The sequence below is a fragment of the Leptopilina boulardi genome, unplaced genomic scaffold (assembly GCF_019393585.1).
Source record: "Leptopilina boulardi isolate dan_hultmark-lab unplaced genomic scaffold, ZJU_Lbou_2.1 LbouV2_229, whole genome shotgun sequence".
Lineage (NCBI taxonomy): Eukaryota > Metazoa > Arthropoda > Insecta > Hymenoptera > Figitidae > Leptopilina > Leptopilina boulardi.
Window position 1 is genome coordinate 2592476 of NW_026137784.1, and position 20063 is coordinate 2612538.

Below are 20063 nucleotides of genomic sequence, written 5' to 3' on the forward strand. Positions count from 1 at the left end.
TTAAAGTAACCGATTATTAGAATGAAATAATTTTTTTTTTTTTTTCATAGTATTTTTCCAATTTCAGCGCGTGTATGACTATATTTAAATAAAAATTTATTATAAAAATGCGTGTTAGCGACGGCAGAGTGATGCGCACTGAGTCGGTGCACCTGTGTGATGATTGTTGAGATCGGATAGAAGTCAGGCAAGTCCATTTGCTAAAAAAGAGTGGCGGCATCAGCCAGTAGAGTAGGCATTATATATTACATATATATATATATATATATATGTACACGTAGGTAGACACTAGGAAAGGTATATTCGAATGGGTGGTGGTTGTATGTATAGTTGAGGAAAGTCTCTATACGCGGTGTACACTCGTCGCTGTCGGTTCGCAAACCTCGGTGGGCCACCACGGAGGCGCGCATGTCCGCGTTGCCATGATCGCCCTGGCCCACTGACCTATATTATACACGGGTACAGGTCCCGCATACAAGTCGGACCAACCATGATGTAAGTATCAAGCAACATACTCGAGAACGCGGGCCACGTTGCTCCGGAAATATTGACGTCATAAAAAAAAAAATTTTTTTTTAAAAAACCCCCCCGCGAAAATTGCCACCCCTCAAACTAATTTTTTTTCTTTTTTTTTCCTCAATGAACTTGATTTTCTTTCTTTTTGTGTGTGTGTGCGCGCGTGTGTGTGTGAGTGACAACGTGGATAGAAAATATGTGAATTTCAAGTTTGGTGATTTTGTTTTTAAATTTTGAGTGTTTTTTTTGGAAAGTGGATTTTTTGCTGAAAAGTGGATTAAATATTTCCTGGGCGATGAAAATTTGTTGAGAATTTGAAAAAAAAAAAAAAAAAAAAAAAGTGGTGGCAAGACGACGTGTCGATGAGAACGGAGAGTGAACGAATGACGAGAGAAACGTTGGCGGGGGTGGCGCGATGGCGGGCGCATTGAGAGAAATGTGGTGGTGGTGGTACGCCGATGCAAACGAAAAGAGAGGAGGCTTTACAGCAACTAGGTGACGGCCGCGTGTGTATACCGGGATTGTGATGCAAGGTGCTTTTTCCTCGTTCACAATTTACACACTCTTTCGCTTTTTTTTTTTTTTTTTTTTATAATAGTCCTAGTGAAAGTTTTTCTCCCCAAAAAAAAATCTCTTTCTCAAAAAGAAGAGAATGATTTTTTTTTGGGAAAATTTTCCCTCTCTTTTTTTTTGAAAAATGATCCATTTGGAAGTGTTCCAGTTGAGGAAAAATTTTAATTCAGTGAAAAATCATTTTTTGTATTAATTAAAAACGGAAATTAAAATTAATTACAGCGAATTTTGAAAATCAAAATTTTGCCGCTTAATTAATCGAAATTTAATTAAAACGTGTACTTTGAATTTTCATTGGAATTTCTAATTTATTCGTATTACTTTTAATTGCTTTTGAATTCCATGAATTAATTATTATATATATATATATATCAGCGAATTTTTGTCGTGTAACATTTTACAATATAATAAAATTAAAATTCTTAGGGGGGGAGGAAATAATTTAATTAATTTTTTTTTACAATGATTAAAAAAATTTATTTCATTTAGTAATTGGTTTACTTTACTATTTTCAAATAAATATTTATACTTGAAGCAAATAAATTTTATTTGAATTAAATAAACTGTATTTTGAATTAATAATTTCTCTATTGGAAACAAATATCATCTCAAATAATAATTATATGATACAAATAAATATTTACTTGTATAAAATAAATATTCATTTGATAATAGTCAAGTAAGCGATTATTTGAATCAAATAAATTTTTTTTTCTAATTGAAAAAAAGTAACATTAATTCTTATTTTTTTTTTTAATTAGAAAAATTAACATTAATTTTCTTTTTTTTAATTTACACTCAGAAAAAAGATATGTTTGAACCAAATTCACCATTTTTTTATATTTACCCAATTTTTTGGTTAGTTGAAACAAAATTTGTTTAATTCAAATAAATATTTATTTGATCTAAATAACTGTTTGGTTTATTTTAATAAATTTTTTGAACAAAGAAAAAAATTAAGCTAAATAAACGTTTGGTTTATGCAACCAAATGTTTGGTTAACTGTATATTAATGCATTTATTTTGTTGATTTAACCAAAATTTGGTTGCTTCAAACGAATTTTTTTCTGAGTGTAGAAAATGAATACATTAATTTTTTTTTTAATTGAAAAAATGTTATAATATTTTTTGTTATTACAAAAAATTGTTACATATATTTCTATTCCATAAGAAATATAAAGTAGTAAGAATCAGTCATGAACAGACATATATTCTTGTTGCCACACTTTGAAATTTGCTTTCCTTGCAATTTACATTCGTAAATGTTATAAAAACTCTTGTCATCAATTTCTTTTTTTTTTTTTTTTTTTTGTTATGAAAAAATAACTTTTGTATAGAACAGTATACATTTAAAAAAAGTGAAAGTTTACAGTAAAAATCTAATTAATATATAATCAGAGTTCTTTAAAAATTTTCGAAACTCTTTTATTTATAATTAAAATAGTAAAAAAAAAGTAAAAGTTTAATGTACTCAAAAACAAAATAAAAAATTGTACAAAATTACCAAAAAAATTTTTTTTTAAGAAAAAAGTTTTATTGATCAAAATGATGATAACTTGAAAATGTAAGGAAAGTTTAAGACATTGTTTTTTTTTTTTTTTTTTTTTTTTAAGCGTAGATTGAAATCAATTAGTTCAAGGACTTAATGTTCATTAGCCTTTACTTTTTTAATTAGGTGATTATGAAAGAACTAACAAGAAACATATATTTATATACCTTGGAAGTATGGCCTAGAATGTTTGTTGATAATAAATTAATGATCATTTTAACGGAAAGATAAAAGAAAAAGTAACATATGATTTATAAAAAAAAGGGGTTAAGAACTTCATATATTAAATATCATATCACTTTGTAGCAATTTTTTTTTATCACTCTTTATTGTGATTCATTTTTTTAAGGGGCGTTTCTTGTCATTAAAAAAAAAAAAAAGCCAACTTATGTAGGCGAAAAATTATATTTTGCATTAAAAAATTATATTTTTTTTATAAACTGAGAGATTAATTTGAAAAGACGATTCTTCTCTTTATCTTAAATCTCTCTCTATATAATTTATATATATATATATATTTATAAAAGAAGATTAATGAAACATCGTGATGCATTGTAAAAGAATGCTATGAAACATTAAACTAATTTCTGATTAAAAAGCATAATGAGAAAAAAAAAAGATAACAATGAGAATTAAAAGTAATAATGTAAAATTCAAATTTATGTTTCAAACATATATATATTTATATGATTCGTTGTGATTCAACTTTTATCTCGCGAGTCTTGTATATGTATATAAAAGAGACAAGAACGTATATATACTGATAAGTGTGCTTAGATGCTATTTTAGATTAGAAATAATCACACTCACGTAAGGACGCAATTGTATGTGCGTGCTTTACAATAAACATATTATACACCATTTACATTAATTGTTTGAGGTATTTGCAATCTGAGAAAAAATTAATTTTATCCTCTTTTGACGTTTATCGAATTTTAAAAAATTTTTTTCTCTATAATTTCATTGCGATAATAATTGTTTCAACTTTTTCATACAATTTTTGACTAATTTATTATTATTATAATTTTTTTTATTATTATTTCTATATTTATTTATACTATTTTTAAATAATATTTTTATAATAATAATAATAATAATAATAATTAATTACTTATTAATAATAATAATAATATGTAATAATAATAATAATATTAGTTATAATAATTATTAATTATTTTTTTATACTCCATTAATATTACAATGTATTTTTTTCGCAATTTTTTCCAAATTTTCAAAATTATATACTATATATTTTCAAATATCTGAAGCAAACATTTTTTTGTGTATTATATTTTCAAATAACCTAAAGCAAAAATTTTTTTTTGTCTCGTACAAAATTTTTTTTCTTCTTGCAATTGCCAGGCAAAAAAAAAAATATATATATATTTCTTAGAGTTTGTCTTATTTTCTGAAATTCTGAAACAAGGTTGAAAGCGAGAAAGTATTTCGCGAAATGTTAAATAAAAAGTGGGTAAAAAAAAAATATATATATATATAAATCCTCGCTTCCGGCGGCCCAAAAATCAACGAAGCTCGCTTGCTTCGACGAGTTTCGCGAGAGGGATCTAGGCTGGATTTTTTGATGGGCCTCTTCCTTTCTAGTCTGAGAAGTGTTCTCAAGCAGTGGTTATCAACCAAAAATTTTGAGAATATTTATAAAACTTTAAAAATGTGAAAAATAATAGGATATATAATAATTAATCTCACTTCCCCGCCTCCCCCTCTTTTTTAAAATAATTATTTTCGCTCTAAATTAGTGTATTATGTTATTTTGTTGCGAATTATTTTTTGTGAAAAGAAAGTAATATTTTTTTTTTTTGAAGGTTTTTATAATGACTGCTGATAAGTGTATTTTGGAGAATATATGAATATTCACATCGTCTTCCGGGCGTGGCGTGATTATTTAACTATGCGATTTGGGTCAGGTTTATTTGATTTATTTCTGATCGTAAATTTTACAAACTGGACATATATATATATATATTTTAAGGAGTCTCAAAAATTACAGCCTCTAAATAAACATACACATTAGTGAATTTAAATTTTTATTTATTAATATAAATTTCCACTGTTAATGATATTTATCATCAAACTTTTTTTTCTCACAGTTAATTTAAAAAAGTATCAATTTGATAATTTTAATAATGAAAAAACGAAATTCTAAATTTAAAATAAATATATCGCTGTTCCAATGAAACTTATCGCTGTTCTAGATGAAGATTTTTTTTCGTGGCATATTCTAATTTTAAAAGTAAAATAATTATTTTTAATTGGCGTAAATTTATTCTTAAATTTTAGTTTCATTTTTTGGTGTATATTTAATTTTTTTCTCCCTATTTCAATTTTCGAGTTTTTTTTTTGTTTTCATTGCATAAAAATTCAATGATAAAAATAATAGTTAAACGATGAGGATGAATTTGTTAAATTTGACACCCACACATATTTGTTCGCAAGGTCAAAACAATTTTTTTATCATTTGCTAATTCTAAATACAAATATAAAAAAAATGATGACCTTTATTATATTCCATTATATAATATTTATTTATAGTGAATTTTATATAAAGTGTATTTTTTATAAAGTTCACTTCTGTATAAAAAAAAAAAAAAAAAGTAGAAAATTTTCTATTTGTTTGGGAAAACAATTTTTTTCTAATGATTTTAATAAAAATGAGAGAGAGTTTTTTTTTTTACAAATGAAATTGGATTTTACATTTATGAAAATCCTTTCAATTGAAATAAATTTTCTCTTATATTTTGAAATGGATTAATTTGCTACTCCGGATGAACGAGAGAATTCGGCACGTGCTTAGTGCTCTTGATACGACACGTGGGTTATATGTATATATATATATGCACTTGCAAAACGCTTTTCCCGACCTCTTTTTCATTTGCACTCCCCTATCTCTCGCGCGCGCATTACGCTGATTTGTATTCATCCGTTTCATCTCCCATATGATTCCGGTATCAATTCTCCTGATGAGCCTCATATATAAAGGGCGTCCCAATTGGTAAACACGAGCATATATTTATATAAATATGCAACATTAGTTGACAATAAGTAACAAAAAAAATAGTAACAATTTTTATTGCAAGAATTAATGCCCAGCAGCGTGGGGTAAATGTGAAATTTTTTGGTTTTTTTTAGAAAATCGAGTGTAGAAAAAAATTTAGGGTGGTAGGAAACGATCGGAATACGATATTTGTCAACTTTAGTTGACAACAAGTAACAAAAAAAATAGTAACAATTTTTATTGCAAGAATTAATGCCCAGCAGCGTGGGGTAAATGTGAAATTTTTGGATTTTTTTTAAAAAATCGAGTGTAGAAAAAAATTTAGGGTGGTAGGAAACGATCGGAATACGATATTTGTCAACTTTAGTTGACAATAAGTAACAAAAAAAATAGTAACAATTTTTATTGCAAGAATTAATGCCCAGCAGCGTGGGGTAAATGTGAAATTTTTTGGTTTTTTTTAGAAAATCGAGTGTAGAAAAAAATTTAGGGTGGTAGGAAACGATCGGAATACGATATTTGTCAACTTAAGGTAACAACAAGTAACAAAAAAAATAGTAACATTTTTTATTACAAGAATTAATGCCTAGCAGCGTGGGGTAAATGTGAAATTTTTTGGGTTTTTTTTAGAAAATCGTTTGGTGACGACTATGAGGCGCTGCTGAACTTGACTGCTAGTTTCACTGCTAGAGTGAATTCGCAAAAATTCAATAAAAACTACTTTTTAATTTTATCTAATTAATTAGAAACTTTTTATCAAGATAAAACTATTACTAAACATAACCTAATATTTCTTGATTAGAAGATCCCTTTTCTCGTTAGTCAAATATTATAATAAATATATTTTTAATATAAGAAAAAAAAATTACTTCTTAATGAATTGTACATAAAAATAAATTAGCTGCAAAATAATGATTATTTGTTAAAAAAATATTTGCTGCAGAAAATATTTATTACAGTTGTGCTAAAAATTTAGGAAAATTTCTGATACGAGAAAAAAAATTCATTCTTTAGATATTTATCGACCTGCTGTTCTGGTATATTATGGCACCAGGTATATCGACAGCAAAACTGTTTTACTAGTTTATCTTGATCAAAGACCGTGTGTGTAAATGATAATGATGGAAATGCATACGCTTTTGAAGTGAAATTTAAATTGTATATATTTATGGTATTTCTAAAATTTTAATTTTTGTTTTCCATTTTTTTTTTTGCAGGCCTGGCCCGTGTGACCTGCAGGACCCATTGTGGGTCAAAATGAGTGCAATTACTGGCAGTGTCACTAAGAAGAGAAAGAAATCAGATGCTAAGCCACAGTCACAAATGTAAGTTTTTCTCTTATTTCTGCTTTTTATATATATATATATTATATTCGAAACGTCATTTCCTTTTTTATCGAGTGTTCTATTTCTTTTGACGTTGCAAAATTCTTTTTCTTTTTTTTTCTTTTTGAGAAATTATAAATTCTATATTAACGGTTCTCAAAAAGAGAAACAAAGAATTTTGCAAGTTTTCTTAATTCTATAATGATCTTTTTATTTATTTTTTTTTAAATATAAACCCAGTGAAATTATATATTTTTCTCAGAGCCAAATAAATATTTATTTGTTCCAAATTTTTTTTTTATTTGTTTCAAATAAGTATTTCTTTATTGCAAATAAATTTTTATTTGATTTAAATAAAAATTTTATTTATTACAAAGTTTTACAATTTTTTTCCCCCTCAAGTTTAAGAAATTACACGGAAAAATTTTTTTTTACCTGAAACAGCGATATTTTTTACTAAAACAGTAAAAGTTTTCGTTATTCTAGAGAAACTTATCGCTGTTTAAAAAAAAAATTTTTTTTCCGTGCAATAGTAATATAAAACAATGTAGAAAATTAAAATTCGAAATTCAAAACCACATTTTCTTAAAATATATTTTTTAATATTTTTGGAAATATTTTTTATTACATTTTTTTATATTTTTATTTTTTTTAAATATATTTTTTTTATTAATTAACTGGTAATTAAATGTTACCTTTGTTTTTTATAGATTAAATTTAAATGAAAAAAAATTAGTTTCTAAACTAAAAAAATTGAACTAAAATTTAAAGTTGTGTGAACTTATATTGAAAAAAAAAATGAAAGGGATGATCTTTATAATTTCACTGCTGATATAATTGTGATTATATATTTGTTTGTAAAAAGAAAAGTTCGAACTTTGAGCTTCATTAAGAAATGATATGCCATTGTGACATTGAAGATATAGAAACTGGATATTACGTTTGAATAATTTTTCTCGAATATTTTCATCTGTCAAGATTGAAATACGAGTCGTATTCTCCTTTCGGTATGGAAGATTATTTCAATATGAGATCTCTCTTGAACTTTCTTTTTATTTATTAAAGAATTTATATATATATATATATATATAATGACGTCGATTGACCAACTCTGAATTTACGACGCAAATCATTACAAATTGTCAATATCGTCTATTGATAGATTTCGATAATTTTAAAAAATATATTTTTTTTAAAAACCTCTTTTTTTAACTGGATTTTTTTTTGAGAAAAAATAATTTAAAAAAAGATACATTAAATGTATAGTAAATGTTAAAAAAGAAGTAATAAATTTGTCCTTTTGTAATAATAATAATTATTTTATAATTTTTGATAAATGATAATGTTGTCAAATCAATTTATCAGCTGTGAAAAAATAAAATTTGAAATTTTATCCTGATTATTTAATTAGTTACAGTATATAATTTAGATAAGATATTTGTATAATAAATGATTTTCATTGACATTTGAATAATTTGTTCTTTTTTAGTAACAAGTGCCTTAACGAGAAACGACGACGGACCCAGGAGAACCAGTATATCGATGAGCTTGCCGAGCTGATTTCCGCCACGGATATGAGCTCTGGCAAGACTGATAAATGTCAAATCCTCCAGAGAACCGTCGATCAGGTGAGAAAATCATTTTTTAAAAAAAAATTTTTTTTCCCCCCATTTTAATCTCCTTGAAAATTTTCTATTTAACACCGTTAAAGAATATATTAAATTCCTGATACTTTTTTTCAAATTTTGAAATAAGAAGAAAAAACTAATATTAATATAAAAATTAAAAAAAAACTCAAATCCGAATTTTAGAAATATTAATTAAAAATTAATAAATAATTATGAATTAATTAGTAATTAATTAATAAATAATTAATTTATAATAATTAATTAATAATTAATTTATAATAATTAATTAATAATTAATTTATATTAAATTATTAATAATTAATTAATTTATAATAATTAATTAATTGTATATTGAATTTGGGAAAATTAAAACAGGGTTTTTATTTTTAAAAATATTTTTTTTTCCAAAGATAATCCTATATAAAAATTTGCTCGTCCATTTATTTATTTAGTCATCAGACATAGATATTTAGTTGTGGGCGTTGGCCAAATATGATTAACTATACTTTTAATATATTCCATATAATGTTTATATATTGATGTTCTCCACAATCTCGAGAGATGAAAATTTTTGCGCAGTAGAATAATAATATACTATATATATATATATATATTAAGGTGTGAGGGCGTAAAAAAAAAGTTTGCCCAATCGATTTGTTTTCTTTGATAAAAGGGCTCATGAATTTTTTTTTTTTTTTTATATACTACGCGTGTAAATATTTTCTTCGAAAGAAACATTATTAAAACGTACATTTTTTATATATATATATATTGAATATGAATCTCTCTCTCTCGATTGTGAAAAAAAAAATTTTTTTTCTTTCTAAATTAAATTGAGAAAATAAAAAATTATTTTTTCTTATCCTTGCGAGACGCGTTTTGAGGACCATGAGAAAAAGTAGTAAACAGTCCTTGATTGAGTAGAGATCATGGCTCGTTGCCATGACGACTTTTCTTCTCTTCGTTGAGACGTCATTTTTCCAGCTTCTCTCTCTCTCTCACTCTCTTTCCCTTGGTGATACCTCTCTTAACGAGAAAATTATTTTCTTCGGAATTTAATGTGAAAATTTTTTTAAATGACTTTTTTTTTAAATTAAGAGAAAAATGAGTGGGGAAATTTTTTAGGAAATTTTTGATTTTGGAAAGTAATGAATATTTTGATTTGATATTTATATTACTAATTAATTACTAGTTAATTATTTTTTTTTTAAATAATTAGAAAAATTTGTAAGTTTAACAAAAAATTAAATTGGAAATACGGTAATTTAGATATTTATTTAATTCGCTAATATTTATTATTTAATTAATATTTTTTATTTAATTAAATTATTAAATATTATGATATAATTATTATATACATAATTATAATATTATTTATACTAAATTAATATATAAACTATAATAAATATAAAATAATATATATACAACTTAAACTGGAATAATAATATATAATATTTATTATATAATTAATTTAATTAATATTTAATAATAATTATTAATTTACGACGAAAATAATTAGAATTGAATTCAAATAATTAATTGCAGGTCCTTAAATCAAACTCGCGAGAGAACAAAAAATTATAATTCGCCCACGCAATAATTTTTTTTTTAATTTCCTCCAAATAGATGTTATTCTAATTTTTTTTTTATTAATTTATTTTTTATTATCGTTCATAAATAATATTAATATAAATATTTAATAAAATATTATTAATTAATAATAATAATAATACAATTATTATAATTATAATTAATTATTTTTAATTATTCCTAATTTAATAATAATAATTTTTAATTTTAATAATAATTTATTATTATTAAAATAATACGTGAAAAAAAATTTTGTATAAAGATAATTGGAAACAAATTTTGTCTTTGACTTTAAGGTCATGTGAGACGATTTCACGTGTAAATATATTCTCCGCAAATTTTCGCGCAAAATAATTTTAAAATTGAGCTAAAATTTTTTATAGTACTCAAAAATAATTGAATTATTCGTTGTCATATGCTAGAGTATAATTAATATTTCGTAAAAAAAAATTTGTTCTGAAAAAATTGCATAATATTGTCGAAATGACTAAAATCATTGCCGCCATGTTGAATTTTTCTAAAATATGTTATTTTTTTTTTTTTTTAAATAAATTTTATTTTGCCAAAATATTAATACTCTGCAATTCTTTTATACTATTTTTGTGTTCTCGACAAAATTTTTTAATTCAATTTATCAATTTATTTTGCCGAAAAAACCTGCGGAGAATATTTAAATGTAAAATCACAACAATCACATGACCTTAAAGATAGTTGTATTTTTTTTTTTTTTGAAGAAGAAGAAGAAAACCTCGTAAATTTTTCTTAGTACGAGATTCTCTGACAGTAAAATTTTGTTTGAAGTATATTTTTTTTTAAATATATATATATGTGTGTGTATACGTTTATGACACTTAATTTTGAAGTTCATATAGTGAAACTGTGCCAACGTAATACTTGCTGATATGCGACCAATCGAGTAACTCGTGTGAGAGCGTTGAAAGAGATAGAAATATTTTTCCCCAAGAGCACGAAGAAAAGTGAAATGTATTTCACGATGCAACATATTGTGCTTATGATCAAGTGATGATTAGTTATCGCCTCATAAAGTTGCATATATATATGCATATATATGTGTCGACCATGGAAACAATCCAACTATCGTCACTCAAGTTTTACGCGTAATATTTATTGACTAATCTCTTTATTATATATATATTTTTTTTATGAAGAGAGGTTCCATTGTTTGCTTTACAGTCAAGATGTGAGTATTTTAAAAACATTTTTTTTTTCTTTATTATTATTATAGGTGTCCTCTTTTTCTTAATAATTAAAATTCCATTATTCAGGAAACAGTTTCTGAAATTAGACTATCAAAGATAGAATAATAATTAAAAACCACTAAAGATTCTATATTCAACAATTAATTATTAAGTAGATAATTTGTATTTATAACTTTTTTTTACCTTTTATTTTTATTACAAAATAATGTAATATAAAAATTTGAATTTTGATATTAAAAATTGTGGTTTACACTCAGAGAAATGGTATATTTGTCTCCGAGCCTACTAACTCATTTATTTGTTGCAAATATATTTTATTTTATTGAAATAAAAAATTTATTTGAGGCAAAGAAAAATTTATTTCTGACAAATAAAACTTTTATTTACGCCAAATAAATAAGTTAGTAGGCTCTGAGACAAATATACGTTTATTTAACTCAAATATATTTTATTTGGTTCAAATAAATCATTTCTCTGCGTGTAATTCAACAAAATTCTTTTTTTTATACTTTATGAAAAATATCAATAGATTCGCGAATATTTGTGATGCTGGGGGAAAAATGTTCAATTTCACACAATACGATGCTGTTGTGACAATTGGTTGTATCCTTTTCAGCAATCTCTTTTCCTCTTTTATATAAATGAAGCTGAGGCGGAAAGGCGTGAATGATAAATTCCGATAAGTCGTGAAAAGAGAATTTTAAATTTATTGGTCCATATTGAAAATTTGAGTAAAATTATAATTCTTTTTTCGTCAAAATTACGATTTTACTTAATGAAATTTTAAAATCACAATTTTAAAATAAGATTAAAATTTCGATGTAGGTTTTATATTTTTGAGCATTAATATTTGTATTTTTGTCACCAAATACATCCTACTATGATACTTGGAATTTTATAAATAAGTATATTCAAAAATATATTTTTTTAATGCCCTCTTCATGAAATTTGGAGCAAGGCTCCTCCACTACGGGGGTCGAATCTCAAGTTGTTTTTAATAATTGACTGTGTGTGTGTGTGTGTGTTCAGTATTCATTCCTTATTCCAGGAATCGCAGCAGGAGAAGAAGAACGTTTCTTCTTTTCACCATCTGTCTCTCTGTGACAAGAATTTTTCCCGGTAAATTATTTTTTTTTTTATCAAATTCTTTTTCGAACAACTCTTTTCTCTTAAACAACCCGAATAAATTCAACAAAAATAACAGATTATAAATATATTTCGTTACCAAAAAAAAGAAACTGGGCTTTTTTTGGGTTAAACTACTGCAGTGAAAAAAAAATTTGATTCAAATAATCGATTGATTATTATCAAATAAATATTTATTTGTGTAAAATAATTATTATTTGAATCAATTAAATTGTATTTGTTTCAAATAAACACTGAAAAAAAATTCTAGTTAGAATAACCAGAATTCTAGTTAGAATAACCAAAATTCTAGTTAGAATAACCAGAATTCTAGTTAGAATAACCAGAATTCTAGTTAGAATAACCAGAATTCTAGTTAGAATAACCAGAATTCTAGTTAGAATAACCAGAATTCTGGTTAGGGCATATTTAACATTTTGATTTTGGTTAGGTTAACCAGAATTCTGGTTATTTTAACGAGAATTCTAGTTAATTCAACTAGAATTCTGGTTAACATAACTAGAAAGTAATGTTAAATATAGCCTAACCAGAATTTTTTTAAGTGAATAAATTACTGATTCAAATACAGTTTGTTTAATTCAAATAAAAATTACTTGCTTCAAGTAAATATTTATTTGATAATAGTTAAATAACTATTTGAATCAAGTAAATTTTTTTTTCAGTGTAGTTAAATCACTAGTGTTAGTTCTATTATTACTACAACAAACTGATTCACGGAAAATTAAAAGGCATTAAAATAAGCTGCAACGCTTATTATTTAAATAATTAAAATTTATAATTTATAATTTAAGAATAATTTAATAATTTATAATTTAAATAATAAGCGTTGCAGCTTATTTTAATACCTTTTAATTTTCTGTGTTAGTACTATTACTACTAATCAATCTACTTATTAGGAAATTATCTACTTGTTAGGAATTAATCTATTTGTTAGGAATTAATCTACTTGTTAGGAATTAATCTACTTGTTAGGAATTAATCTACTTGATAGTAATTTCTCTACTTGTTAATTATACTTCTTGTTATTAATTATAACAATGCTTCAGAATGAATGATGATATTTTATAGTACGATTCGGTTTTCTAATATAATCTTTTTTCAAAATGGTTTGCTGGAAACCATTCTGAAAAACGATGATGGTCCTCTCGTTAAGTAATTGTATTACATATATAGTTGAATACAATTTATAATCAGATTGCGCAAACAAGTTATACTGGCACAGGAAGTGTAAATGTTAACGCGCTCATAAAACACTGCCTCGTAGGAGTAGAACAATGTTCGTTTGTTAATATCTCTGATTCATTTCTTCAAAAATTGTTGACCTTACGAAAAAAAAAATTCGCCATTCTGAATAATAACTGTTTCTGCCTTCGTCATAATATTAATTATCAAGTTTCTCTTTCTTTTTATCACACAAAAATTGCGTCTTTCAGGTGTGAATAACGTCAAATCTAATCTTCCTTCCTGATTTTTATTTATATTTCATTTCAAAAATCACTTGGTCTCGATCTGAAAAATAGAAAAATTAGTTTATTTAGACAATTGGATTAATAAAACAAAAAAAAAAAGGAGAATAAATACAACATGGTAAAAGAAGGTGACGCCGGAAGAATTTTTATACAACACAAAATCGCAGCACAACGATGCACGAAATAAGCAGCCGTGAAAAATAGTGTGTTTGGCAACGTCGCATCATGCCGCCAGTCGAACTCCTTGTACTATCGGCGAAGTCACCGACTTTTCGAGGCCACATGTTAACTCATTGCGATTACGACGCGATCTGTCGGCCGCGGGAAATACGAGCTCAAGGTCATTCCCTCGAATCGACCGTGAACCCCCGACGGTAAAGCAGAGATTGCATTTAACTCGAAAAACTCATTCTCTTATACTGCTCCTCCTTTTCCTTCATATATATATATATATCGAAACGAGTTCGCGATTACGGAAAATGCTAACTTATGACTTAGACTTCAAAAGGCTTTCCTTCTTTTTTCTTATTTTTTTTTCAAATTTCCTTTTTTTTTAATTAATTTTTTTTTGAACTTCAATTAAGGGTGTCAAGTTTAGTTTTTTTTTTTTCTTCATTTCTGGGGTCAATGACTCCGGAAAAGGGAGGTTTGGATTCAATGACCCGCTGAGATAGATTAACCGCGAAGTTAGACATTCTTTTTCACTGCGGGAAAAATTGCAATTTCTTTTTTTTTCTTTTTTTTTTTGACAATATTTTGATTTTGGTTCAGTTTGATTAGATTTTTTTTTTTTCATTTGTAAATCAAATTTTTAATTCAAAAAAATTTCTACTTAGAAAAGAAAAAGAATTTGGCTTGCCAAAATGACTTTATCTACTTGGGGAATTAATCGTGTCTGACGGTTACTGCATTTTCTACTTGGAAAACGAATGTCGCCCTGTCAAAACGACTTTATCTACTTAGGAATAAACCTTGTCTGACGTAACTGACTATTCTACTTAGAAAAGAATTTTTGCAATCTGAATATTTAAGGGGAAGAGAATCAAAGAAAATTTTTTTTTTATTGCTGTAGAAAAAGAAAAAAATTCTTTAATTTAAAGAATTTTTTTTTTAAGTATTTTTTTTTAATTAGAAAAATATTTTTTAATTATAATGCCTACACATTTTTTGAATCAAACATTTTTTTTTTGAATAAAAATAAGTTTTTGAATTACAAAACATTTTTTTGGGATAAAAAAATATATATTTTTAATAAAAAAATGTTTTTGAATTACAAACCATTTTTTTTTTTTTTTGGATAAAAATTATTTTTAGTAAAAAAAAATGTTTTTGAATTATAAAACATTTTTTTTGGGATAAAAAAATATATTTTTTTAATAAAAAAATGTTTTTGAATTACAAAACATTTTTTTTTTTTGATAAAAATTATTTTTAGTAAAAAAAAATGTTTTTGATTTACAAAACATTTTTTTCTTTTTGGGATAAAAATTGTTTTTAGTAAAATAAAAATGTTTTCGAATTATAAAACATTTTTTTTGTTTGGGATAAAAATTATTTTTAGTAAAAAAAATGTTTTTGACATATTTTGAATTATAAAACCTTTTTTTTTGTAACGAAAAAAATTATTTTTGTTTAAAAAAAGTTTTTCAATTACAAAACATTTTTTTGGGATAAAAAAAATACATTTTTAATAAAAAAATGTTTTTGAATTACCTACAAATCATTTTCTTTTTTTTGGATAAAAATTATTTTTAGTAAAAAAAAATGTTTTTGGTATATTTGGAATTATGTATAAAACCTTTTTTTTGTAACGAAAAAAATTATTTTTGTTTAAAAAATGTTTTTGATTTACGAAACATTTTTTTTTTAAATATCAAAAACATTTTTTTCCATCAAAAAAATATTTCTTTAAATCAAATATATTTTTCTCTATCAAAAATAAAAAAAAAATTGTTATTTCAAAAATTTAAATTTTGCAAGAGAATTTTGAAATAGTTAAATAAAAAAAATATATTTATATGTACAAAAAATAAAAGAAGATATCCTTCATTTTTGGATGAAATTTCATTATAAGATTGAATAATATATATATTTTTTAATGAAAAATTTTTTTTTTTTTTTGAGATAAAATTCCAATTAAAAGTCAAGGCTATATAACGTCCAAATGATTTACATCACAAATAAGCGCATATAATATTGACGAAATTCGCTGATATTATTTAATTTGTAAATTTAACGATTTTTTTTTTGGAAAAATTTATATTTCGAATATTTCCCTTTTATTTTTTGACAAAAAAAAAAAAAATTGAAACTTATATGTGGGGGCTATTGACCACACGAGGACTTTTTTTTTTTAGCAAGAAATTACATTTAATATTAAGAGTGGTTAATATTTGAGGTATTACATTATTCTAAAATCAATAGACAGCTTTATTGAATAATAATAACAATAATAATAATAAAAACCATTAATTTCAACGATTCCTTTGTTACACCCCGGAAACACACTACGGAACCAAACCGGAATACCTCGAGGATGATTAATGAGAAAAGAATTCAGAACCCTCTTATCAGCATTATTCATATAGTCTAAACAGGCCAATGGTCCCTAGAAAATAAAATATGTATTAAATTATTTATATGGAAATTTTGCTATAAATATTTTGTTGGCTTAAAAGTGTTAATGAATTTATTTATTATTAATTTTATTATTGATTTTAATCATTAATAATAATATTATTATTATTATTATTTTTATTATTATTATTATTATTATTATTTATTAATTTGAAGAAAAGAAAATTTCTAGGGCTAAATATTATGTAAGAAAGAAAGGTCATGTCCTGTGAGTTAATAAATAAATATTATTTATTAATATTGAATAAAATTTTAATTTTTCATAATGAAATTGTGTTTTGGGAACTTTTGGAAAGTTTCGATATTTTTTTCTCCAAAAAAAAAAAATTACACAGTAAATAAATTTATTTTTTTTAACTAATTTATTAATAAATTTATTTATTTTTAGATTCGGCACATCAGGCAACAAGAGAATTCCAACAGTCATGCTGTTCAGCAGGGAGAAGTTTCCTCGTCGAATCCTAACATTATTTCCAACGATCAAGTTGGCCCTATGTTACTTGAGGTACGTACGTTTTTTTTTTTTTTTAATTGATCATTTTTTTCTTATCGAAATTCTTATTATCTGGACGATATAAAAAATTTTTTTCATTTCATATTTACGATATAAATTTTCTTAGCTATTTTTTTGGAATCAAGATTTCTTCTTTTTGTAAATAATTGATTTTTGTAAATTACGGGTAAATTGTCGAATAATAGATTTTTTTTTAAATTAATTTTGAATTTAATTAACAATATTATCGCATTGATAATGAAATTTTAGAACCAAAAAGAAAAAAAAAAGGAAATGAAAATCGCCTGAAGATACAGTTTAACGATAAGAGAGAACTATCTATATTTCATAAACATTTTTCTCTTGCAGCTCATTTATACAAAAAAAAAAAAAAAAAAATTTCTTAACCTTTGGCCAGTGACCCAGAAAATATTATCATTCAGTCATTAAATAGTTCTTTTTGTTTTATTCTCCATTGAGAAAATAAAAACACATAATATGTAGTTTCTCTTGTCTTTAAACTCTAAAATAAGTTTTCTCATTTTTCAAAAAAAAAACATTCAAATAATTGTCAATTTTATTTTTGGTAATTTTTTATTTTTTTTTTATTTTCCGTTATCACTGTAGAAATGAGATAATCATTTTATTGATTTATCATCAGGAAAATACATATTTTAATAAAAATAAAATTATTTAACTGTTACATTAAATTAAAAAAAAAAAAAAAAAAATTCTGTTTTTTACAAAATGAATTTTTCTTTTTAGGCGTTAGATGGCTTTCTATTTGTTGTAAACACTGAGGGGCGCGTTGAGTACGTTACGGATAATATATCCCAGTATATAAATTATACTAAAGAAGATGTGTTTGGAAAGGATATTTATAATATAATTCATCATGGAGATCACAACACCTTCATGCCTAGTTTGTTGCCAATGTCATCATTAGGTTTGTATTTTCAAAAATCTAAAAAAATTTTTTTTTTTTTTTTTTAATCAACAATTTGAATAATTGGAAATTTCCAGTAATTTAAAAGTTATTTCTTTCGAAAATTTCGAAACTAAAAGTTTCGGAACATAAAGTTGAATTTGTGCTCAACTAAAATTTAACAATTTATAAGTTCTGATGAGGAAAACTTGATTAAGTTCCTAGAGGTGGATTTACGAATTTGCCGTCCTTATTAATATAATATCTCGCTTCTGCTAAACGTAATTAAATCTATCAATTAAGACATCTTAAAATTTCTATTAACTTGAGACACTTTTTTTTTTTTTTTTCTTAAATGCAATTTCTTTTACAAAATTCAAAAATTGAACTGCAAAATTAAAAAATACGCGAATTTCTGAATTTTAAATAGAATTAAATAAATGTTTTATATTTATTATTAATTATAAAATACATTTTTTTATTTAGATTTTTGATTGTTTTTTTAAAATCAATAGGCTGGACGAGCGAGCCTCAACCGCAAACAAAGAATCGTGTTTTCAATTGTCGCTTTCTGGTGAAGCCTCCCGATGACAAAGAAGAGACTATGGAAGAGAAGCAACAACGCGTAAATAAATACGAGACTATGCAAATTTGTTCTGCGCTTCTTACAAATAATAGTGATCGTCTTGAGAGTGGCGATGTATCATCAGAATCATCAGACATTGGTCCATGCGTGATGTGCGTTGCCCGACGAATTCCCCATAATGAAAAACCCATCACCACCGCAATTCAACAATTCACTGTTAAATTGGACCCTTCTGGAAAAATTCTCGCATTAGATAACAGTTGGTTATCACAATCTTACTCTACGTACCTAAACAAGGTAAAATAAAAATTTACTTCTTTTTTTTTAATTTAATTTTCATTGAAATTAATTTTTATTTAAATTTAATTATAATTTATTAATTTTCATTTCTTTTATATTAATTTAAATAAATCAGTAATGGATTTAATTAGATCTAAAGACCTGGAAAACTTTTTTTTTTTTGAAAATAAAAGAAAAATAAAAGTCCTGGAATTTTATTTGTCAAAATAAAACTGAATTTAAGGAAATAATTTGTTTTCTTTTTTTTAAGGATCTGGTTGGAACTGCAATTCAGGACTTGTGTCACCCGCTTGATCTCAGTGAGCTGACTGCTCATTTGAAGGGCACGCTGGAAGGCGGCGAACGTTCAAGTCCCATGTATCGACTTTGCGTCAGTCAAGACAAATTTCTCAACGTTAAAGCAAATTCAAAATTATTCAAAGGGAGTGAGATGAGTGGATACGACACGGACTACGTGATGTCCATCAACTCTATTATAGGGTAAGTGGAGACAGACCAATCTCGAGTAGCGAGAGATTAGAACAATAGACGCGCCAAGTTCTCTTCCTCGGTCACGAACACTCTTCAATTATAATATTCTTTCAAAAAAAAGTCACTTTTTTTCATCTATTGTTTCAAAAAAAATAGTTTTCTATTTTTACTGTTCTTTTTTTTTTAATTAAAATTTGAAATTAGTTATATTTGAAAATTCTGTTTTTTGTTTATGAAATTGTTGAATCTGACGAAGAGAACTTTAAATGCGTTTTATTGGATAAGTGTGAAACTCTTATACACAATGTGGTGCGAGAGCTACATTTTGCATGAAGGTTTCCTTTTTTTAATCCACTCGTTCCTCCAAATATTCAGCCGAGGGTTTTTTTCATCATCAATTTTCGCACTAGTTTTAGGTGTTTTTTTTTTTAAACGGCGCGGGTTTAATGCCTTAAGTTTCACAGCATTTATGCACAGTACACAATTTTTTTTTTTTTTTTTATAACAATTATTACTGCAATATCTACTTTTTTTACGTCCAATAAAGGAGAAACATAATTAATTAATTATTAATTTAGCATTAAATTTTTTTTATAATTTAATTATTGATTATTTACTGCAT

The 20063-nt window shown here is 24.9% G+C and overlaps 1 protein-coding gene across 10 annotated transcripts in view; it reads left to right on the forward strand.

The window, feature by feature from the left end:
• The window catches only part of LOC127280078 (nuclear receptor coactivator 2), a 101810-nt gene that overhangs the window by 65519 nt on the left and 16228 nt on the right, over nt 1-20063 (forward strand). For 8 of the 10 annotated variants that reach the window (XR_007842774.1, XM_051302854.1, XM_051302846.1 and 5 more), the window contains exons 3-8: nt 6869-6976; nt 8466-8604; nt 17055-17171; nt 17925-18105; nt 18600-18967; nt 19221-19450. Coding sequence is in view for 9 of the 10 variants with exons in the window: in XM_051302854.1 (XP_051158811.1) it covers nt 6869-6976; nt 8466-8604; nt 17055-17171; nt 17925-18105; nt 18600-18967; nt 19221-19450 (1143 nt within the window). In the remaining variant the exon portion in view is untranslated. Of the gene's footprint in view, nt 1-370; nt 496-899; nt 1050-6868; nt 6977-8465; nt 8605-17054; nt 17172-17924; nt 18106-18599; nt 18968-19220; nt 19451-20063 lie in introns of those variants that run through there. The other 2 variants (XM_051302848.1, XM_051302849.1) reach the window with 2 other exon arrangements.